This window comes from Danio rerio, chromosome 1 (assembly GCF_052040795.2).
Source record: "Danio rerio strain M-AB ecotype USA chromosome 1, GRCz13ab, whole genome shotgun sequence".
Lineage (NCBI taxonomy): Eukaryota > Metazoa > Chordata > Actinopteri > Cypriniformes > Danionidae > Danio > Danio rerio.
This window is the reverse complement of record NC_141021.1, coordinates 20,750,546-20,776,247: the sequence shown is the minus strand read 5'-3', so window position 1 is coordinate 20,776,247 and position 25,702 is coordinate 20,750,546. Positions and strand designations below refer to the sequence as shown.

General features: G+C 37.7%; 1 protein-coding gene across 1 annotated transcript in view; it reads right to left on the bottom strand.

Annotated features, from left to right (window-relative positions):
* The window catches only part of LOC147846793 (uncharacterized), a 133,892-nt gene continuing 108,190 nt past the window's right edge, over positions 1-25,702 (bottom strand). Inside the window, exon 2 of the mRNA XM_087237068.1 lies at positions 1-1,852. Within this exon, the coding sequence (XP_087093194.1) occupies positions 1-1,440 (1,440 nt within the window). The 5' untranslated portion in view covers positions 1,441-1,852. The remainder of the gene's footprint in view (positions 1,853-25,702) is intronic.

The window sequence follows — 25,702 nt, the reverse complement described above, 5'->3', positions numbered from 1 at the left end:
TCAGGGACGCTTCGCGGTCCGTTTACCGGACTTAACGGCGCCCTGGGCAGGAGGGGCTGCCTGCTTTCGAGGTGAACGCCGCGCCCGCTTGGCCGGAGGCGCAGGCGGGGGCGGGGCAGCACTCGTTGGCGGGCGCCCTCGGCGAGGAACAGCGGAGGTGGATGGCTCGGCGGGCGGAGCGGGCTTACGGCCACGCCGATAGATGACATTGCCCATCGCATCCGACTGCTCTTTCACCGCCTTGAATTCCTGGGTGAATTCACCGACGGTGTCGCCGAACAGGCCAGCCTGGGATATGGGCGAGTCAAGAAAGCGAACTTTGTCAACGTCGCGCATATCGGCCAGGTTTAGCCAGAGGTGGCGTTCCTGAACCACAAGTGTGGACATCGTCCTCCCCAGCGCACACGCGGCGGACTTAGTAGTCCGAAGAGCATAGTCGGTCGCGGTGCGCAGCTCATGTAATAAGCTTGGGTTGGACCCGCCCTCGTGCAGCTCGGCCAGCGCCTGCGCTTGGTAGCGCTGGTAGGTGGCCATCGCGTGCAAAGCAGAAGCAGCCTGGCCCGCAGCCTTATAAGCTCTGGCTCCGAGGGAGGCAGACAACCTACAGGCTTTGGACGGGAGGCGGGGCAAACCCCGCCACGTAGAGGCGCCGCGCGGACAAAGATTGACCGCGATAGCGCGCTCCACTGACGGGATCGCCTCATACCCCCTGGTAGCTCCGCCGTCAAGGGCGGTGAGGGCGGAGGCACTCGCAGCACGGGCAGAGAAAGGTGCCCTCCAGGACTGCGTGAGCCTACTGTGCACTTCCGGGAAGAAGGGGACGAGAGGCTTCGAAGGCTTCGCCTTCTGGTCCTCTACGTAGCACCCATCTAGTCGGTCCGGCCGCGGAGCTGGGGGATAAACCATCTCCAACCCCACGGCCGAAGCAGCCCGGGAAAGCACGGCTAACATGTCCGCTTCAGGATCCGATTTGACAGCGCTCACCTGCCCGGAGGGGGCGAGCGGGTCCGGATCTTCGTCGGACAGTGAAAGCCCACCCTCCGATGCCGCGGAGGACATCTGATCTCCGGTGTCAGCGAGTGTGAGAGCTACCATCTGGTTAGACGGATCACTCTCACCACCCGAAGCTTGGATGGAGCGCCGTGAGGAGCGAGAGGTCCGCGAGCCCGTGGGCGGCGGATTAGCTCCCGCTGAAACCCTCAGATCTGCCCGAGCGCCCGCTGCTTTTTTAGAACAGGAGGCAACTGGGGTGGCTCGCTCTCTTGCGAAAGTTAGCCGCGATCTTAGCTGTGCAACGGTCATGGCATCGCAATGACGACATGAACCGCCCGCGAGCACCGCATTAACATGCTGGACCCCCAAACATGCAATGCAGTGATCGTGTCCATCATCCGGAGACAGGAAACCCCCGCATCCAGAAACGCACAGTCGGAGCGCCATCCTGAAAAGGACGTGCTGCACGACTGTGTTGCTCTTTTAGGAAAGTTGCAACTATACGCACCGCTCTGGAGGACCGGACCCAAAGAACCGCAGGCAAGGGAGTAACCCAGCTCGACCGTCTGCCACCGCGAAGACCCACTCTGGACCGGGAGACACACTCGTTCGCTCTGAAGTGCTGATCAGCAAGAGGAACCCTCATCGACTCACTCAGAAAGGATCTGAAGCGAAAAGGATGGCGTCTGCTGGCTTCAGGTGTGCTTATATGCTGAGATGATTGCAGATGTCGCACACCTGCGCAAGCTTACGCTGCCAATTAATTTCATTCATTGGCCCGTTCAATACTCTCCAGATAAGCGGCTTCTGATCCGAATCCTCCCATTCATGGCACTGAAGTTCCCCAACCGAAGGGGAACTGGAATTTAACCCAATTAAGTGCACTCACAGCAATGAACACACAAACCACTAAAATCCTTGCTGGTGTCGGGACACAATCCTTTGACATTTGCATTTTGAAGCACAAAATGTGACAAAGAAGACCTCAAACTTTGCCCACTTTAAGACTTGTTTGCAGGAAGAATGGGAGACAATTACACCTGAAACACTTCATTGGTGTCCCTAAAACGTCTTTTAATTGTTTAATGTGTTGCAAAAACTAGAATTGGAATGTGTTTATTATTGAAAAATACAAAAGAAAGAAGCAATAAAATGCATGAGGAACGCATTAAATAATGTTTGTTGTATTTTCTGTAATGAAATACAAATCAGAGTAATTACTACTTTCTTTTTTTAATTTGCATTATCCATTAGGGGTGTCGATATGTATTGTTTCTTCGGTGCACCGCGATGCATACAGGGACAATTCAATATTGGTTCAGTAATAATCATAACCGGTTATTACGTACTGACGCCATTTATCTCCTATGTGCAATGCCGCATGACGAAGGAAGTTAGGGCGAGTAAATGAAACGCTGCTACTACTTAAAAGGTAGATAATTATGCACAGTTCAACTGCTTTTTTGAGTGTGCTGTAAAGTCTTTCATTGAAACTGAAGAAGGCACAGCACACAAGCTGCTATTTCACTTCAAGGGAGAAACCTGTGATAACCGCGTATTATGCGCATATAGACTGTAACCGCGGCTGTTCTTTGCCGCGTCTCTCATTGGTGAACAGCGCATTCGCAATCGCAGCCCTTTCTATTGAGCGGGTGAAGACAGTTAACAGTCATAGGGGTGTAAGACTTTGTTTGACAGCGCTCAAAAAGCAAGCAGGATAATATTTACATTGTTTATTTGATATCATGTTGTTCTGTGCATGTATTGGAGTTTTGTTTGATAAATTTAAAAAGTTAATCAAAATTTTGAGCAAGTCATATTGAAGGTACAGTTCATATATCTTACTGCTTGTATTAAAGGACAAATAGTATATAAATATTCAAATATTTATAGATTTTAATAAAGAACAACTTTGTGTTGTGAAGAAAAAATCTAATGTATGGAAAGCATAATCAATGCACCATGATGCACTGAGATATCGAATTGAACGAAATGATGGCATGATATTCGTAATTCAACCGAACCATGAGACCAATGTAGCTTTACACCCGTATTATCCATACTGTCTCAACTTTTTGTATAAGCAAACTTGAAATAGTTTCAATTAAGCATATGAAAGTACATTAAATACACTAAACACTTATGCGTTTGTGCAATTTCCTTACAATTTAAAAAAGTACTTTATACAAAGCAGTTGTTCCGAAATTGCACACTTCAAGTAAACTAATCATTAACAGATTTGAAATACTTGCAGTTAATTTTGAGATTTTCAAAGATTACTCAAACTAAAGGATTGATCAAAGCTAAATATTTAGCAAAAATTTTAATTATCAGTGTTACTTTGGATTTCATCTAACGGCACATTGTTTTCCTCACATGATAGAGCATTTGTATCACATGATAAATATAAGCTCTGTTGCTCAAAGCTTTATACGTGTGTTATCTCCCCAAATAGATAAATATCAAGTATGCTTTTTCAAACAAAGAGGAGGATTGTCTGATATGCGCAATAAGAAAACTATATATTTGTGCAGTTTGCATGTAAGAAGATTGCATATAAACGTATCGTAAAACAACATGACATTTGTTTTACACGCAACATTAAAACATTTGCTTGAAATATTAAATTCTTAAATGTTTTCAGTAGACTGAAAATAAAGAAAACCAGTGAATGCATTCATTCACATGATGGATTCTTGAGTTATTTACACTTGTTTAGAGCCACTTTTACAATAAGCAGATATTCTACTAATTTCCCGCATTATTTGGCCCGCATTATGTTATCAGACTCACAGATATTTAATTAAAATAGTTTTGCTGAATGACTCCAGCCAGCAGCACCTGAAACTTCTGTTCACAGTGTGTTGGAGAACAGCTTGAAAGCCTCATGTGCTCAGTCTGCTGGGCTTTACTCCTTCAGCTCAAAGAATTTCCGGAATGCTCTTGCCCTCTGTTCACTGTTCTGAATGAGACCCAAAAGCAGGCATGATTTCAGTCATTCACATCATTACTGCTTCACATGACCATCACAGTTTCTGGCGTTTTGCCCCAGCCCTTAACTTTTTTCTAAAGAGTTTTGTTCCTGCACTTTTCATGCGCAGTGCATGATATAAGAGTTGCTTTGTGTATGACAACTCTCATATGACAATATCGCTCTCTATGAAGAATTAATGCACTCCTAAAGGGAAACAGAATGAGGTGAGAGAGTGCAGACCCCAATCAATGGCTCCGGGTGAGATCGATGATATTGCACAGGACACAGGGGAATTGTTATGCTCGCTAAAATAGTGTTTTGTTGCTTCCTAAATGACAAAAACTGTCTGAAAGTCACCACTGTGGACATACTTCTTTTTCAAGAATATCCTCCTGCTTTATTATTCTCCCAGGCTTTGTTGGTGCTGTGGTTCGTGACTGTACAGAGATTAGACCAGTGTAGTCTGACAGTGAGCTATGCTAATGCAGTCACATGCCGCTCACATTGTGTGCGCTAAGTCCCGGCAGGAGAGAGGCACTGTTAGCTTGTGACTGCGCTGGGATTACTGAGCCGTGCAACGCAACACACACACACACACTTGCTCAAGGCCTAAAATTCACAAGGATAAACAATTCCTTTATTTCATTTTCAAAGGGAATGTGGTTGTGATGCTCACTTTTAGAGATGTTGTCATATTTACGCACGGACAGTGTGCTATGAGAAAAAAGATCATTAAAAAACACCATAGGGAATGCCTTTGGGACAGTGGCATGATAGTGATTTTTTTGTCTCATCTGTTCATCTGTGCGGTCATAGATTTAAACATACAGTTTCTATGAGAGTAAACCATATTCATTTAACCTAACCTAATGTGGCTATTTGTTTAAAAAAATCTGTCAATGTATTTTGCTAATATTGTTAGCAAATAGATTTTTGTGTATTGCTTTGAATAGCAGGCTTGATAAATGCATAAATATGCAGTAGTTTGGCAAAATCCTTTACAATGATTTACAAAATCTGCTTCACAGTATATTAATATAGGGATGACCCGATCAGAATTTTTTGCCCTCGAGTCTGAGTCCCGTTTCATTTGATTTTGATTTATCGATTTTGGAAACCCGATCTGATACTTCAATAATACAGTAAAAAATAAATGAATAAAGAAGAGCGATGAAACAGATCCATAATCCATTTTTTTAACATTAAATTCACCTTATTTTAACATTTAACAACTCTGTCTATATATATATATATATATATATATATATATATATATATATATATATATATATATATATATATATATATACGTAAAAAGCTGAATAATTAAGCTTTCCATTGATGATTGGTTTGTTGTGATAGGATAATATTAGTCAAATCTGGAATCAAAATTTTTAAAAACAGTCAAAATGTTGAGAAAATCACTTAAAATAATATCACCTTTAAAAGTTGCTTTCTCAAAGTGTTTTACAAACAACACAACTGAAAAAAGCACAAATGAATTAAACAAATACATGTCAAACAATACAATAGAATCAATTAAGTTCTTAGCCATGCAAAATAGGGCTGGGCGATATGGACAAAAAATCATATATCGGTATTTTTAGTTGGAATGACGGTATACGATATAATATGATTTATTATATACAAATTATTATTATTATTATTATTATTATTATTATTATTAGTAGTAGTAGTAGTGGTAGTAGTAGTAGTATTAGTAGTAATTTTAGTATTATTGTTTTATATATCCAGTATTTTTCCCAAAAATGGTTACTTGAGAGTCAAAGCTTTTATTAAAACTTTATTAAAGTTTTTAAAGCTAAATATAACTCAAACACTGGAGTTTCCCTCCCTGTTATTATCATCATTATAATTTTAATTTGTATATTGTTATTTGTTGACAGAGAGATATTGAAATAAAAAAACAAATGTTTGATAGACTAATGCATGTATTTTTTTATTTTATTTTTTTGAGTTTTAATAATCCAGTTAAGGGGCTAAAGTAAATAATTCAATTGAACAGAAAAAAAAATAAATACATTGGTTAAAATATAATCGGAATTGAAGTCAATATGCAATAACATTTTTAATTCTTTTGAACATTTAAATGCTGCTTGTCAATTTGACAAGTCTTCTATGTTCGTTCTTGCTGTCAATTGTAGAAGAAATGATTGATAAAACGTTTCTGATAAACCACTGTGACAGCTGCAGGTGCTGTGTGACGCGCATGCACACAAGGGGAAGTCAGTCATATATACAGTATTCCAAAGGACTTGTTGACATGAAATTTAACAAGATTTTGGTAAAATTATAACAAAAAATATGACAAAACTAAAAGAATCTGAAAAAATGGTATGTGCCAAACAATGGAATGAGACAAAGAAAGTACTAAACTACTGAAATGTATTTAATACTTTGTATAAAAGGCTTTTTTTTTTTTTTTGGTGCTGGCACCTTAAAGACGCCTCTCATATGGAGAAAGAAGTCACATGCATTGCTCAGGTGTGTTTTTTTCCCAGACTTTAACAGTGTAAAATTCTTGATGGTTCTGTGGGTCACGTCTATCAAATCTGGTCTTTATTTTGTATTTTCTATTGGATTTAAGTCAGGTGGTTGGCTGGGCCATACTACAGCTTGATTTTCTTTCTCTGAAACCATTTAAGAGTTTCCTTGGCTGTGTTTTGGATCATTAACTGTAATGTTCACTCTGCATTCATCTTGAACATCCTGCTAATGTAGATGTTGGACTGAAGCAGCTAATATTAATTTACAATGACGAAGGGCAGAGGGTTGCTGAAGAACTACTGAGAGATTTCAGCTGCTGTCTGGGCTTTCACTGCCTTGCTAAACCCCCCTTTCTTTGTGTGTTGAAAACTTTTTTCCTGAGTTATTTATACACATAACTTCACTTGTAAATGAATTAATATTCATTTATTTCCATATATAGATATCTGCTGAAAATCAAGTCAAATCAAGAAGGTATTTAGAAATATGTTTTTTGAGAAAAAGGGTTAGAAGTTGAATACTTATTTCCCCCTCTATATACTTATGGAAGGAAATGCAAAGATTTTTTTCATGAAAGATTTCATTGTATTTTTGAAAAATACAATCAATCAATAAAATCAATGGAAACTAAAACAGATTAGTTATCAACATTCTTTAAAATAGCTTTTATTAAGTTCCACATAATGGAATGACATTGGGAATAATAAAATAAAATTAATTAATTAATTTATAACTGGGCTATCCCTTTAAGAATGACAACATAGGGGATTTCTAACTTTCAAAATGTCCTTCGGATCAAAGCGCTGATTCTTCTTTAGCTTTCACAGCTTAAAGTCAGTATGGAAGTCACTTCAAAAACTGTGCCCAAAAGTGAGAGGAAAAAATACGCTCACACATATATGCTAACACCCTATGTGCAGACGAGGATCAAAATAGTTTATTCGTCATTTTCATCTTCCTACAGTAGAATCCCTGAGCAAGTTGTGAACAATAAGATTTGCGCATGCTCTGGGATGATTATGTAGTTTCAGCCATTTTCAAAGAGAAGAGCAAAACTGATATCAAAAGCAGATCATTAAAGACATCACAGCTCATATAAACACCCCAATCGTTAGCGAGTACAGGGTGTGATCAAAGTCTCTCATTTGAATCATTATGACAGCTTCAGCTAAAAAAAAAAGATTCACTATAGCGTATGCCAGCCATGAAGAAAGCAACTAATTATTTTGAAAATCTGACAGAGATGATGTCATGGTACCTAAAAATGGTGGCTTTGCTTGTGTCCTTATGTGTGTGTGTGTGTGTGTGTGTGTGTGTGTGTACGTGTACATGTGGAACAGAGAGAGGGAGGAAGAGAGAGAGAGAGGAGCATGTTTGATGTGGATTTCGAGGTATCTAGGACATCTTTTTAGGTCAAAAACTTCAGAAATTCTGTTTTCAGAAAGCTTCCATTTTTCATATGTAAATCAGCTCCATGGAAGCAACAGAAACAACAGCACCAATGATATATGCGTTATTAATATTCAGAGAGAAACTTCTAATTTATGCAGCCTTCGTTAGGAAACTTATCAAAGGAGAGAGCCAGTAACCGTAGCGTTACCAGTCAACAGACACACTGATTTTGAGGTGAGCTTGAGAGGATGTTTGCATAAGTCTATAAGAAAGAGATTATTCGCAACAAACATGGATATTTTGTTGAAATCTTTCTCTCTTGTCCTGCTCGCTTCAGCGATCTAATCCAATCAGGAGATTAGAGGCCTACTACTAACAGCACCTGTTTTTAGATTTGTGGGATATTATTTTCTTCTATCTCACCTATAGATGGTGTAACCTAATACAAAAGCTTTCTACATATTTCTGACCAAACCTCTAAAAATATTGTGTTGTTTAAACTCAAATGTGCATAAAACACTGATGGACCCAACAGTTGGTTTACGCTTTATAATTAATTCTTTAACCCATCCATTGGATTTGTCCAAGAGGCGACACGGTGGCTAAGTGGTTAGCACTGTCACCTCACTGCAAGAAGGTCACTGGATTGAGTCCCGGCTGGGTCAGTTGGCGTTTCTGTGTGGAGTTTGCATGTTTTCCCTCCGTTCGTGTGGGATTCCTTCGGGTGCTCCAGTTTCCCCCAAGACATGTGCTATAGGTGAATTGAATTAAGCTAAATTGTTCATTGTGCGTGTGTGTGTGTGTGTGTGTGTGTGTGTGTGTGTGTGTGTGTGTGTGTGTGTGTGTGTGTGAATAAGTGTGTTTGGGTGTTTCCCAGTACTGGGTTGTGGCTGGAAGGGTATCTGCTGTTCAAAATATGCATTTCATTTTGCTGTGGCGACCTCAGAGATAGAGACTAAACTGAAGGAAAATTAATGGATTGGTCCATATTTTAAAGAAAGAGTTTAACATGCTGCAAATTAAGAAAACACTTGCAAGTATAAAAATGGCAGCAAATTCATAAAAGATCTTCATCGGAACAGTTGCTGCAAATCCTCACAAAGCAAACACATTTTTAAAAAACACACTGCATTTTCTTACAACACAAAAAAAAAACAGCAGAGGCGAAAGGCACTCCTGAGAGAAATTTGACATCTCAAAAAGCATACACAGCAGCCTTGAGTGAATTTGCAAAAGCAAAAGCTGCAAAAAAATGTAGCTCCTGGGATGTATTTGACTTTCTCCAGAAATGTATGTAGAGGTACGTTTTCAGAATGAGCCTGGGTTGAAAATGTTTTAAGTGCCGCTGTGCTGCGACTGTTGCTTGGTGAAGTTGTTGGTGAACATTGAAAGGAGAGTTTTTTATTTGTTTATTTTAATACCCTGAATCCTGTGTCTATAGTATTTATTAGCCTAAATAACCATAACCTAAATAGCCAGGTCTGTCACATTTTATGGTCCCCTTAAAACATTTCCATGTGTTTTGAGAATATGAGGTGTGTTTTTAAAAAAAGTGTTTGCATTGTGACAATTTGCAGCATGTGTGTCACAAACTAATTTCGAGAGAAGCATGTGATGTGATATGATTGATCGCTGCTGGTCTCTCATCTGCAATGATTAGTAAGATAAACTGATCTTTCCAAACTTACTATAAAAAGCCCGACTAGCATTACTCCCTCATCTTTGATTTTTTGAAGAATCCCCCCATCCACCCCACCTCCACCTTTCCTCTTTTACTAGAGGGAGCTCTCGAGAACTACCTGATCTCGTACTGCCTCACATGATCATTGACCAGGCGGGACCCCTGAGCTCAATTTTCTCCAAGCTTAGGGTTTTCTCCTGGGAAAGCATGCCAAGCCTGCTATTATTTTCAAGCAATATCTAAGTGTGAACTCTTGAAGCTGGGATGTTTTCTTAAATTGCAGCACGTTAAGCTCTCTAAGCTACAAAATCAGTCTCATGTCTCACATGTATATTTTGACAAAAGCAACAAATAAATGGTGTGTTTCAAAATTATTGATTTTTATGCCAAAATGATATGATTTTGTCATATTTTTGTCAAAAATCATTTAATCATTATAGATCATATAACATAAAGGTAATTTGTAAATTTTCTACTGTAAATATATCAAAACCTATTTTTTGATCAGTAATGTGCATAGCTAAGAACATAATTCAGCCAACTTGAAGGTTTTTTTCACATTATTTAGATTTTGCACCCTCAGATTACAGATTTTTTAATAGTATCCCGGCCAAATATTGTTACATACATCAATGAAAAAATTATTTATTCAGCTTTTAGATGGTGTAGAAATCCAATTTCAAATACTGCCCCTTATGATGAAAAAAATAGTAATAATGAAAAACATTTTGTAGTCGGGGCGACTTTTTTTTTTTAAACAGCCCAGAGTGTTGAATGTATAAAAATATTTTTTAAAAGATTAATTTTTGGAGAAACTTGTGTGAAAGCATTAATTTTTCCAGTTTAGTTGAAATTACAATCATCAAATGACACAGCTCTTTAAAATAACAATGAAATGGAAGGAATTTTCTAAACCAATACAATGAGCAGATTTTCTGATATTTCTGATCTAAGAGCCTCAAAACTATAAGAGCACTGTGGTTTGGAAGAATCTGGGCTCACAACTTTTTCCATTTTTTTTTTCAACTTTAAACCAAATGTACGATTCTAGACAGTTTGTGAAAGTTTAAATCCCATCCAGCTAGTCAGGTTGTCCATTGTGGTTAAGTAATTGTTTAAACTGCAAAAGCAATCTGTTAAAATGCATTTTCAAATACCTCTTAAAGTGGTCAAAAGAGCCCAAACTGATTTATATCCTGATAGCTGATGTCATTGAAATGAATTTGTGATCCTTAGTTCTGAAGAGAACAAATTCAGACCAAGATGGGTCAAAATGTGTTTAAGATACATCATTAACCTAAAAATAATTAAGAAATAGACAAAGTACATTATCTAAAATAAGTTATCTAGATTAAATTATTGATTTACAACGGTCAATATGCACAGCAAGTGTTTTCCAGCCACAATAAACGTCTAGTGAAATGTTTATGCGACTATTTTCAATTTCACAAGGTTCCTTTAACAGCATAGATCATGTAATGTAATTAAAATATAACCATGTAAAAAGACTTAAACATTCATTTAGTTGTTCTTGCACAAAAAGATGAGATGAAAGATTGTTTAAATGCAGTCACCATCAGGAGCACAAGAGGAGCGCAGAAACTCCATCGAAAATACTGTGGTAAAATTAGATTTTCATATTTTAAAGACATGGCACAGAATAATGGAATTTAATTCAGTGATTCTTGTTCAATCTGAGACCCACTTTATATTGTATCTCAATCAGACAGTGAAGATCACTGATTTTAAATAAGACATGGCGAGTCTATAATGGGATGACAGACACCAGAAGCGCCTGAGCTGGTTTATACAAAATTAAAAGTCCCTGTGCATATACCCCATTTTTATTTCATTTTTAGACTACAAATTCTAAAAAAATCTACCAAATAATAAGTCCGCTGTCACCAGAAGCACAACAAAACATTAAGATGTCACAGATGAATGTATTATTGGTTTATAATAAGCAACATGCATTTTAGAAATGTGAATAAGAAAGAATTTTAATTTCATGCTGATATTAACAATCAAAAACACATATTTTATTTAACTACATTCCTAATGATAATACAGTTAATGTATACAGTAAGAGCACTTCTACAGGAGTCTCTTTAAATAGAATCTAGTTTAAGTATGATGTTCTGCCATAGTGATTCACCGGTGTAAATATAGATTGTAAGGTCTTATATATATTGATTATTATGTCATCCAAATGGAATATCCTTAACCACTTAATTATACCTCTAGACTGAGAGCAAACAGATAAAAATCCACTCTCACTTGATTCTGGTCCAATAGAGGATCAGGGTTTGACTGGCTAGTAATTTGATTATATATACAGCATATGGGTCAGACAAATAAAATGATTTCTTAATTTTTCATTTTTTTATGTATTTCATAGAATATCCAATGATTTACAGTTGTAACCTATTAAATGTAATTTGACATTATAAGTTTTTATAGCCCACCAAAAAATATTGCCAGACATGTTTTGGATCACACTGTAGGACCAAGATACTAATTAATTGTAATTTTTAATGAAAAAGTATTAAACACATGAAAAAAGAGAGGTGTAGAAAGGCAGTGAAAGCCCAGACCGCAGCTAAAATCTCTCAGTAGTTATTCAGCAACCCTCTGCCCTTCATAATTGTAAATTGATATTATCTGCTTCAGTCTAAAATTTACATTAGCAGGACGATGAAGATGAAACCAGGGTAGACATTTCAGCAAGACAATGATCACAGCCATGAAAACTCTCAAACACTTTCAAAGAAAGAAAATCAAACTGTAGAATGGCCCAGCCAATCACCTGATCTGAGCCCAATAGAAAATACAAAATAAAGATCAGATTTGATAGATAAGACTATCAAGATTTTTACACTCTGTTGAAGTCTGTGAAAAAAATTACGCCTGAGCAACGCATGTGACTTCAATCTCCAAATGAGAGGCATCTTTAAGCTGGCATCACCAAAAAAAAAAAAAAAAATCTATAAAATATTAAATACACTTCAGTAGTTCTGTACTTTCTCCTTGTGTCAATCCATTGTTATTGCTGTTAGATTTTGCTGTATTTGGCTTAACCATTCTTGGATGGCTCGCCAGTGTATTAGATTACTCTAATACATAAAATAAGTAAGCTGACCAAAGTTCTTACGGGGAGACGGCTTTATTGAAGACAGTGAATAGTGCAGTTTTTCAGCAGTGATGTTAACTTGTCGGTCCTCAAGTAAATTAACCCAAAGTTCTGTGTTTGAGACACAATAACAAAGGAAATTTGGTGCACACCTTTTTAGATGCAAATACTTGTTTGCATATGACACAAACCATACAATCTATCATTACATATAAAACATTTTTTGGATTTTTTATTTATTTTTATGTTTGTATTGTTTGGGTTTTTACCAAAGTCTGGTTGAATTGTATAAACATATGAAATATTAATTATTTCCTACTTTGATGTTCGATTTTAGGCATTCTATATTTAAACAAGATGTTACCTTCAATGTGTGGAATACAAAATTCTATAGAATGCATAGGAAATGTATAGAATGCCTAATATCGAACGTCAAACTATGAAATCATTGCTACTTTATTGTGTTTGGAAACAAAGATGAGGTTCTCAAGGTGAATGCGTACCTTGGCACTAAAGGTCAAACGACAAAAAATAAGGTCAAGAATCTTGGTGTGACTCTGGAGTCAGATCTGAGTTTCAACAGTCATGTCAAAGCAGTCAGTAAATCAGCATACTATCATCTCAAAAACATAGCAAGAATCAGATGCTTTGTTTCTAGTGAAGATTTAGAAAAACTTGTTCATGCTTTTATCAGCAGCAGGGTGGATTACTGTAATGGACTCCTCACTGGTCTTCCTAAAAAGACAGTCAGACAGTTGCAGCTCATCCAGAACGCTGCAGCCAGAATTCTAACCAGAACCAGAAAATCAGAGCACATCACACCTGTCCTCAGGTCTTTACACTGGCTGCCAGTTACATTCAGAATAGATTTTAAAGTATTATTACTGGTCTATAAATCACTAAATGGCCTAGGACCTAAATACATCACAGACATGCTCACTCAATACAAACCTAACAGATCACTCAGATCTTTAGGATCATATAAACTAGAAGTTCCAAGAGTTCAGTCAAAGCAAGGTGAATCGGCTTTTAGCCACTACGCCCCTCGCTGCTGGAATCAGCTTCCAGAAATGATCAGATGTGCTCCAACATTAGGCACATTCAAATCAAGACTTAAAACACATCTGTTTAGCTGTGCCTTTACTGAATGAGCACTGTGCTGCGTCCGACAGATTGCACTATCATGTTTTTCTCTTCTTCTTCATTCTTTCATATCACATTTTACCTGTTTTTATGTTTTGTTTTGTTTTTATGCATTTTTATTATTTGTTTTTATTTTTATTTTACTTGTTTCTTTTATTCTTGTTTATGTAAAGCACTTTGAATTGCCATTGTGTATGAAATGTGCTATATAAATAAACTTGCCTTGCCTTGCCTTGCCTTATACACTGCCTGACAAAAGTCTTGTCATTTAGCCCAGTTGTAAGAGCAACAAATAATAACTTGACTTCTAGTTAATCATTTGGAAAAGTGGCAGAAGGTTAATTTTCTGATGAGTCATCTGTTGAACTCCATCACAATTATCACAAATACTGAAGAAGACCAAATTGGAACCTGCATGGATCCAAGATTCTCAAAGAAATAAGTAAGGTTTGTTAAAGCAAAAATCATGGTTTGGGGTTACATTCAGGATGGGGCCGTGCGAGAGATCTGCAGAGTGAATGGCAACATGAACAACCTGAGGTATCAAGAAATTTGTGCTGCACATTACATTACAAACCACAGGAGAGGGCAAATTCTTCAGCAGGATAGCACTCCATCTCATATTTTAGCTCCACATTAAAATTCCTGAAAGCAAAGAAGGTCAAGGTGCTCCAGGATTGGCCAGCCCAGTCACAAGGCATAAACATTATTGAGCAACCCATGCTCATTCTGAAAACGTACTCCCGGGAGGTATGTATTTTTGCAGTTTTTGTTTTTGCGAATCCGCGAGAGGCCGCTGTGTGCGCTTTTTTGTATCTCGAACGTCTCTCGCGAGTGCCGTTTGCACCCGCGCTGTTCTCGCGTGAGCCCACCAGAGGCCGCTGTCTGACTGACCGAATGATTGACTGCGCGACCGGCCAATCGGCTGACCCATCCTCCTCCTTCCCTGAACCCAACCAATTTTACCGATTGACCCACCCGCCCGCTCACTTCCCTAAACCCGAGCAACAATTTAGAAAAGCCATCTAGAAAAAGAAAAGCCCTCGTCTGTTTTTTTCACCATGTTTTCGGATTTCACAAGATTCTCACCCTGTTATGAACTCGTTCACTTAATTTTTTGGATTCTGTTTTTGTCTTACCTGATTTCTGGAACCACTCTTCCCCGGACACGAACCCGGTCGCCCTGGTCAACTCCTCCTCACTGCATCTGATGTCCACCGATGCACATGATGAGCTGACCGGACAAACTGATTGCAGCGGGAAAGCCCTCCACACGGAAGTAAGCGGTCAGCCGGAAAGTGCGAAAGGGAACAGCATCACACCACTCCGTAGCGTTCGCTTAAAAAAATTAAATGCAGCCATACGTACCTCCCGGGACATATTTCGCAGTCCACAGGAGTACGTTTTCAGAATGAGCTTGGGTTGTTATTGAGCATGCCTGGGGTGAGATGGAGGAAGCATTTAAGATGGATCCAAAGATACTTGATGTACTCTGGGAGTCCTGCAAGAACACTTTCTTTGCCATTCCAGATGACGTTATTAATAAGTTATTTAAGTCATTGCAGAGATGTATGGATGCAGTCTAAGCAAAGTCAGACCTTACTGTCCTGATAAAATAATTAAAAATCAAGGCATCATCATATTTTATTTTGGTGAAATAAGCATAATCTAGAGGCCTTAGCCTTTTAATATAATTCACTTCTGATACCAAATGATCAACTAGAAGTCACGTTATTATTTGTTGTTCCTAAAACTTGGATAGGCAACAAGACTTTTGTCAGTGTACATTGCCTAGGCATTCCATAGAATACCGAGTTGCCGTGCCGCAAAGTATGTAACTGACCTACCCCACCATTTTTTCCACCACTGATGTTGGCAGTGGTGCTTGGGTTGTTGTTTGATCGTGGCGATCGAAGCATGTGATTGTTGAATGGTATAGCCCGTTTCCACTGACTGGTATGGTACGGGTCCCCTTTATCAGGCTTGCGTTTCCCATGCCTAAAGGGTTAAAAGGGAACCTTTTTGGTGTGCTTGGTGTATGACAGAAAGTTTCAGTCGACGTCATTCTCCCTCAAGGAAATGTCTACAGTAAAGCTGTATGGGTCGTTCACATATCGTATAAGAAGCACTTCTCACAAATCAGATGCTTTATACACATAAATACTTGTGTATAAATGTTCAGTACTTACTTTTCTATGACTTGATAATAACTGCAGATCAATGGCAGTGCGAAATAGCCTACTGTAACGTCTGCAATTATATAAAATTAATAAATAAATGCAACATATATGAACTAGGGTTGGGCATCTAAGCTATAATGCCGATCCGATACGCATCTCGATACAAAGAATACGATCCGATATATTAGCGATACATTTGTGACATATTGCGATGCGACACGATACGATTCACACCCATATCACGATACGATGCGAAAATTCAGCACTAACTAATTAGATCAAGTTTATGAGATTATGTGAAAGAGGATGCTGTGCCATTGAATGAGTTTGATTATTTATTAACCAAGCAAAACCAAGACTTTTTTACAAACTGGCTCTTCTCTCAGAGCCAGAGTGTCAGTTTACAGTAGAGGGCCATTTTAGAACATATAACACATATTATTTAAGTATTTTCAAGATAAACAGAATGTATAAGTGCAATATATATAAAAATATATATATTTGCACTCTTTCAACATAAAGGTTGAGCATTGCACAACAAGAATTGTGATTTAACTTTTCAACTATGAAAACAAGTTTTACAAAGATATATTTTGCCACTGAATATTCAAAACTTAAGGTCGTGAACTAGCAGTGTTATGCTGCTTTGAAACATCACTATCACTGTAAACAACAGGCTAATAAAAATATAACAAACCAGCAATCTTCTTGCTGTGAGGTGGTCAAACTACACACTGTGCCACCGTGACACCCATTATTTTTATCATTATTATTATTAATATTATTATTATTATTATAATTAAATAAAAATTAACAGAAGGAGGTGTTCAAAACCTTCGTTCTCCGTGACACTAGGCTGAATAAATATCTTTGCAGATGAACAGGGCCGGCACGTCCATAGAGGCGACCTAGGCGGCCGCCTAGGGCGGCAGTATAGAGAGGGCGGCGTCCGCAACACCCCCCCTTACCACCCGCATCCTCAGTTATGTCCGCGACACCTCCATCAGCGCCCGCTTGTCCTCAGTTATATCCGCGCATAGGGTGGCAGAATAGATGTCCGCGACACCCGCGTCCTCAGTTATATCCGCGCATAGGGCGGAAGAATAGAGGTCCGCGACACCCGCGCATCCTCAGTTATATCCGCGCATAGGGCGGCAGAATAGAGGTCCGCGACACCCGCGCGTCCTCAGTTATATCCACGCATAGGGCGGCAGAATAGAGGTCCGCGACACCCGCGCGTCCTCAGTTATATCCGCGCATAGGGCGGCAGAATAGAGGTCCGCGACACCGGCGCGTCCTCAGTTATATCCGCGCATAGGGCGGCAGAATAGAGGTCCACTGGAAGATGGAGCTTTCACAACAACACCGTGGCGCCGCTTCAAGTGAGATTTCAGATTAGTCGTACTGCCCGCGTATTTTACAGATGCGCGGCACACTTTTGCAAATTGCATCTGTCCTGTCATGTCGTCCATCCTTAAATCCATAATGTTGCAATACTTTAGATTTAAAACTCAGTGGGGAATAAAATGTTTGTTTTGCTTCTCGCGCTTTCTGAGGGCGCACCACTAGCTTCATCCGCACACCTGATACACTGAGTTGTAGTGAAAGTGTACACATCCGCAAATCCGTTAGGCTTACTTTATGTAGGTCGATTAAATTATGCGCCAAAAACAGGTTGACAACACTTGTTAATAAATAAAAAATACATTCTACATTAAAAATATAAGCTGTATCTCGGAAAAACCGATGCATCTCGCAAAAACCGATGCATCTCGATTTGCTTCCAAAATTTCATTCATCCTCTGCTGCTCAACCGATGCACTCGCATCGTGCACGCGCATGACCGCGTATCGATACATATCGATTAATCTTCCCATCCCTAATATGAACACATACAGCCCCTTACAGTCCGATGTTACCAATTACAGAAAAAACTACACACAGCATACATTTAGTCCTTATTTGGGTTAAAACAACATGCAACATAGCCCACAGTCAGAGCAAACCTCTCATCTGTATCTTTAATCTTCAGCAGCACATGTAGCCTCTTGTTAGAAAGTAATTCCGTCGTTTCAAGTTCATAGTAGTCCAAATGGCGATGATAAAAGTTATACATGGCAGTTTGTTCATGTTTTAGGTGGGTGAAAGTATCATTTGCTCCTTTGTCTTTTCGGAATTGTCCTTTTTTTTCGTGCTTCACTCTCACGTTTGTCTGTTTATAAAAGGATCATATGTCTGAAGCACTTCAATGATCACTCGCATGTTGTTATTATCATCAGCTCAAGAATTTGGAATTTCTCCCTGGAGAAAGTACACGGCATATTTTGTTTATCTTGGCTTTGTGGCTGTACATCAAGACAACAACAAGATTTTTCTGAGCTCGGGTCAAACATGGCTTGCTATTAAATGTATATATTATTACGGCACTTTAAAAAATGTACGTGATTTCAATGGTAAAAAGACTGTAAAAATGCTACTGTACAAATCCGTAACCTGGTTAACAGTATATTTCCTTAATATATACAGTGAATAACCGTAAATTGACTTTCCCAGAATTCCCTGCATGGCACGTCACTTTTTATGCATTTTGTTGACATTAATATTGATCTTTTTAGTTGTTTCCCTATCAATTATGTACATTAGAGATTTATGTTACATCTAATGTTGATAAACAATGTTTATTTCATGACTTTAATTTTATGCGTGTTACCATACTGGCGTTTTGTAGCTGTGTGAATGACACTGAGCACCTTCTATATGGTGATACTCTTTTCTGCTTGTGGGAAAAGTTGATTGTGATGCGCATTGGCTCATTATGTAACATCCTCATCACCACCTGCAAGTAGGTGTGCTCACTGTGTAACAGAAACATGTGTAAATGTTGGTCATTCTAAATACAGACATATTACTACTATAAATTTATAAAATATGGTAGTTTACCATAAAAACGAGAAATTACTTTTACGGTTTGTACTGTGTTTTTAATGGTTAAGTACTGGCAACCACAGCTGCCTTTTTACCGTAAATTTTACAGATTTATTTTTTACAGTGGGTGTAATGTCTGGGCTGTGTATTTAAAAATGGTTTTTTCCTTGTTTTTATTCTTCTGCTTGTGATTGCGCGAATGATACTTCTCTGTAAACTAACAGCATTCAGCTGCACATCTGGCTCTGCCTTTTGGTACCCTTTTGCCATGCTAGCCTTTGCAAAGGGTGCCCAAAAAGTGGAACGTACGGTTTGCTTTTAGGTGTAGGTTTGACAGTGGAAACGGCCATAAAAGCATATCAAACCAAACCGTACCGAACTGTACCACTCAGTGAAATTGGATCATTATTGTAAGACAGTGTATTGCTAGTACTTGGCTCCACCACCACATCTCAAAACAATATTGTAACAAATACTTAAATCTCAGTTCCACTGGCACTTTTTTTTTGCGGTAAGAACATTATATGCTTTATTTTGTTTTCCTTTCACTTTAAAATATGCAATGATCAATAAAGGCTTTTGTTGTGCTCTTCTGACAATTTGCCTAAATGATCTGTGTTATTATATAATGCCTAGAAATTGTGCCTAGGAAAAATATGTAAAACCTTTACAAAAAAATGCATTCCATACTTTGCCTAAAACTATCAGGCACTTTATACATTTCCTAAGCATTCTATACAATACCGGGATTTCACACATTGCCTGTAACATATGTTTGTATAATTATTTTACATTTTATTTGTTTTAGACAGCAAAAATACAACAAATATCATTATATTATTTTAGATAATTTCCAAAGACAGTTTTTTGGGGATGGCTCCTAAAACTTATTTTTTAAAAAGTATTATTAAGAAAGCTGCTGAGGTCAAAAGGTGAAGTATTAATGCCATCTGCTAGCCTACTCAAACACCTGCAGCAAACTCCAAATAATTTCACAATTTTTTTGTTCCACAGACTTCATTAACTCATCAGCCCATGTGTGGGACAGCTTGCTCAAATCCACGGCTCCCTGTCCAGATTGCATTACTTCATTACCTCAAGGAGCCAAAACAAAACGGATGTCATAATAGTTTTGCCAGCCATATGTAATTAACGCAACCGACACAAAGGGTCCCTCCCTTTTTTCGACAGATCATTAGACATCTCCCGCGCTAAAATAGAACGCTTATATAAGCATTGTACATTACGTAAGCGGGATGCCTTTATTAATATTTCATAAATGTGTGGTGGTGGTCTGTGTTTGATGTTACTCGTGAATTATCAGCGTCCCTTGAACATCCTCGGTGGTCCACGCGCACCCCCGTTGCTCGCGCACCCGCCTGAGTTGCAGTGGGATATAGGATAATATTCGCGATCATTATTTAACACTGACAAAGTGTACAGACATACCGAATCAAAGAAATAGACTCCTTTTGACATTCCTACGCGCACAATGCTCTTAAACAAAAGAACGACTGAGGGATTTTAAAGATAAAACTAGGTGGGTGCTGAACGGATAACGCAATACTTGAATCCGGTCAGCAGAGGGCGCATGCGCATTGAAAAAAAAATCCCCTCATATCTATGTGAAACCTTAAACCTTACATCAGCATGTCCCCTCTCACACCTCCCGTTTCACTCTCCATAATTTACACACTTCCTAGCACGATAACCTCGGTTTCTTTATTTGCCATGTTATTGTCTTAATTTGTCACTATCTCGCGCATAATTTGCAGCGAGAACGAGAAACAGAAGGAGGAAGAAAGAGAGGGGAAAAGATTCCTTACAGCATCTTCTCTGAGGCAGAATTGGGTCAGGCTGCCTCCAGGGTGTAAGAGCATCTACCTACCAGTCAAAAAAAAAAAAAAAAAACCTGTGTGTGTGTGTGTGTGTGTGTGTTTCTACACGAGAGCTGCACTTGAGTGTATAACGGTATTACATTTTCCAGTGATGTCTTAAGGTCTGATGTGTCTCAGATTTACTTTAATGACTCATAACTTTAACGCCTGCTATCCCGGGCTTCCTGAGTCTTAATGGATTTGAGTTAGTGTGTGTGTGAGTGAGTGAGTATGTGAGATGGATGAATGGTAAAGTAAACGACTGACTGAAGGTTATGGTGTTAGGAAGAATGATTGTCCTGAATGGAACAGCAGGTTATTGGCGCTTTGTGTGCGTGTAGGTCACATTTCGTGTACGTTGTTGGGGGTCCGAATGTCCCCTCAAGGACAGTTCAACTTGAAATCTATGGCAGCACATTTTGGCGACTTGCTAATTTGGAAATGGTTTAATCAACTGTCTCACTTTTTTATGAAAATAATCTAAACTTAGTTTTATGAAAGTACAATACCAGCCAAAAACATTAAAGGGCACCTATGAAGGAAATCAACTTTTGTGCAGTTTTTCCTGCCTGCTAAACTGATTGGCAGGTGTCATGTCTCCATAATAACATGAATACACATGTCCACAGAAGTTTTTTTGCAAAGAAACTATGGAGTCAGATCAGTTTGACTAAAGTAAAATTCATAGATCCACATAAATTTTGTAAAATAAACAAATTCAATTCATAATTTCAAAACACGATTTAAAAATATGTAAATACAGTTTGTAAATTTTAAACCTGATTCAGAAATACACAAATCAAGTTTGTAAATTCAAAACATGATTCGTACTGTAAATAAACAACTCCAATTCATAAATTTAACACACGATTCAAAAATACAAAAATCCAGTTCATAAATTTAAAACTGGATTTGAAAATACTCAAATCTAGTTTGTAAATTCAAAATGCAATTTAAAAATACATAAAACCAGTTCATAAGTTCAAAGCACAATTCATAAATACACAAATCAAATTTTTAAATTCATAAACATGATTTAAAAATATGCAAATCTAATAAATAAATTCAAAACACTATTCGTAAATAGACCAATAAAATTTGTAAATTCAAAAACCCGGTTCAAAAATAAACAATTCCATTTTGTAAATTCAAAACATAATTCGTACTGTAAATAAACAAATCCAATTTGTAAATTCAACACACGATTCAAAACTACACAAACCCAGTTCATAAATTTAAAACATAATTCAAAAATACTCAAATCCAGTTTGTAAATTCAAAACACAATTCGTAAATACACAAATCCAATTTGTAAATACAAAAACATGATTCGCAAATACATAAATCCAATTCTTAAATTCAAAACAATTCATAACATATACAAATCTAATTCATTGCAAAAATATGTATGATTTATGTGTTTATTTTTTATGTATTTATGAATCGTGATTTAAATTTATTAATTGGATTTTATAAATGTGAATTGTGCTGTACGTGTATGTACAACACTCTGTAATCAGCTTCACCTCAATAATTAATTTTAAGTTTAAAGGTTAAAACAGTGCATTTATTTGTAATAGAGTAAAATCGTGTGTGTGTACTGAAACAGGTATTTGTACGTGACTCATCATTTCAGATGGCTTGAATAGACTCCACCCCAAATGCATCAAATAAACGTCATTGGTATTTTTGACTCATGACATTATTTTAGCTTTATCCGTGTCTGTCTCTATCACTGACTGCAGTTTATCTGACGTAATGCATGAGAAGCAGACATGCACGTGGGAATGGTGGGAGAGGGGGAAGCAGCTCATTTGCATTTAAAGCAACAGGCTACAAAAACAGCTACAATGTACAAAAAATGGGTTTATGGTATATATAAATAATCTGATGGATATTTTGGGCTGAAATTTACAGATACATCCTGGAAACACCAAAGACTTATCTTACATCTTGTAAAAGGGGTAAAATAGGTGCCCTTCAAAAATAATTGATAAGAGCTGAGCAGCCAATCAGTATATTAGAAAGATTTGGTGAAGGATTGCTTCAACATGTTTCATGTGTGCATTCCACATGTGGTTTTACCATCTGAGGCTTATGTAATGCACGTGTTTGTGTGTAAGGGTGGTTTTAGTCGTGAACAGAAAGTGCAATGCTCATTTACTAAATTCTAAAGATAGAATTTAGATTTACTCCTCATTTACTCTCCCACGAGTGCTTTAAAAATAAAGTTTTTTATTTTTGCTGAACACAAAAGAAAATATTTTGAAGAATGTTGGAAACCGGGTAGCCATTCAAATCAACAGTAAAAAAAAAAAAAACATACAATGTAAATCAATGAGTAAAGGCTTCCACCATTCTTTAAAATGTCTTCTTTTCTGCTCAAAGGAAGATACCTCAATCGGGTTTGGAACAAGTGGAGAGAAAGTAAATGAAGAAAGAATTGTATTTTAAACCATTGACTCAAAATTTAGCTTTGACTGGTCATAGTCAAGCAGCGGCATGGTGGCAGTGGTTAGCACAGTGACTTCACAGCAAGGAAGTCACTGGTTTGAGTCCCGGCTGGGTTAGTTGTGATTTCTGTGAGGAGTTTGTATGTTCTCCCCGTGTTCATGTGGGTTTCTTTCGAATGCTCCGGTTTCCCCCATAGTCCAAAAACATGCGGCAAAGGGGAACTGAATAAACTAAATTGGCCGTAGTGTATGTGTGTGAATGTAAGTGTGTATGGGTGTGTCCCAGTACTAGGTTGCAGTTGGAAGGGTATCTGCTGTGTAAAACAAATGCTGGATAAGTTGGTGGTTCATTCCTCTGTGGCGACCTCTGTTAAATAAAGGGACTAAGCCAAAGGAAAATGAATGAATGAATGGTCATAGTCCTCATCGGCCTTCAAGGTGTGTAATCTTGCAGTTCTTGAAGTTCACAGCTCACAAACTGCAGTGTTATTTTCATTGTCTGCCAATTCAAAATGGTTCATCGGAAGAGATATTTCTTTTTGCAGACAGCACAAATGTGATGGAAATTTGATTATTTTTTTGATTGACAGCATATAATGGGCCTTGATCATTGACTGTTTTTAGTCGATGGCTGAAAATTGCTTCATACAATTGCTTTACTGTATGAAAAATTGCTTTACTTGTGCATGGCTAATGATATTTCTTAATGACAGCTTTTACTGTATTTTTAACCAAACAAATGAAAGCCTTGATGAAAACGAGAGACTGTTTGTTTAAACAAACATTAAAATAAGTAAATAAATAAAATAGTAATAATTAATAATTAGTGGTGTTTTGATAGGTAGCATGTATATATGAAGTCAGAATTATTAGCCCTTCTGAATTATTAGCCCCTCTGTATATTTTTCCACAATTTCTGTTTAAAATAAATATTTTTTCAACACATTTCTAAACGTAATAGTATTAATAACTCATTTCTAATAATTTTTGCCATGATTACAGTACGTAATACTTAACTAGATATTTTTCGAGATACTAGCATTCAGCGTGAAGTAAAAAAAATGCTTAAGGGGGCTAATAATATTGACCTTAAAATGTTTAAGAAAAAAATACAACACTGCTTTTATTCTAGCCGAAATAAAACAAACAAGGCTTTCCAGAAAAACAAATATTTTAGGAAATACTGTGGAAAAAATCTTGCTTTGGTAAACATAATTTGGGAAATATTGTGAAAAAAGAAAAAAACATTCACAGGCTGGCTAATTATTCTTACTTTAACTGTATGTAATACCACAAATGCATGTCTGTGTAGGCCATACTGTGGATTGGTCATGTAGTGGATTGTACAAAATGAAAGAACAGGTGTTTACATCCTGCCATTTGGATGCAACTGCATAATTTCATCAACATGACAACCGAATCTGGCTGCTTGGCCGAACAGAGGGTGGAAGTACAGCCTAGAATGACAGGCCTCTGGCGTCATGTCATTACAGTCCATGTGGATTGCCTCAAGAAAAGTTGAAATGGGTTTCAATCATTTATTTTCCATCGCCAGCTCAAAAAATACCTCAGACGGATCTAGAAAATGGAGGATATGGCGGAGGTAATTTCATCTGAGAGAACAGGAGGGTGAACCGTCGCACTACCGGACACTAGATTTGTCCTATATAATAACACAAGTCATGTGGTCTGGGTTTCCTGCGCTGTTTCTCTGGGGGTTTCAGTAGAAACAAGACAGTGAGGAAAAGCTAAAGCAGAGTTGTGCTGAATGGTCCTGTTTGTAAGATGAATGAACTCTTGTAAACCCAACTTATATAGTAGTTTTAATTTAAATGTAATTCCAAAATGATTGATGTTGTCAAGTTTTTTATAAGTATTTAATGCTTTTATTTAGCAACAGCACATTAAATGCATCATTAATGAAGACATTTATACACAATGATGGTTTTATTCAGCTATGACACATTAAATGGCACACACATTATTTCTCTTTTAAAAAAAAGCTTTTTTCTATTATCCAAAGAGATTCCCACATGCACACACACACACACACACACACGCACACACACACACACACACACACACACACACACACACATAGATATTCATAATTCATACAATTCAAACAATTCATAAAATGTTTTTATTCAGTTTTATACAGTTTTATTGGTAACCTGAAAGGTTTCATCATACTATATATCTGAGAGAATAAAAAGACACTTTTACACACATACACACAAACACACACATAGTGGAAGTCAGAATTATTAGCCCTCCTGAATAATTAGCCCCCCTGTTTGTTTTCCCCCAATTTCTGTTTAACGGAAATAAGATGGTCTCAACACATTTCTAAACATAATATTTTTAATGACTAATTTCTAATAACTGATTACTTTTATCTTTGCCGTGATGGCAGTATGAGCAGCAAGGTGGTTTAGTGGTTAGC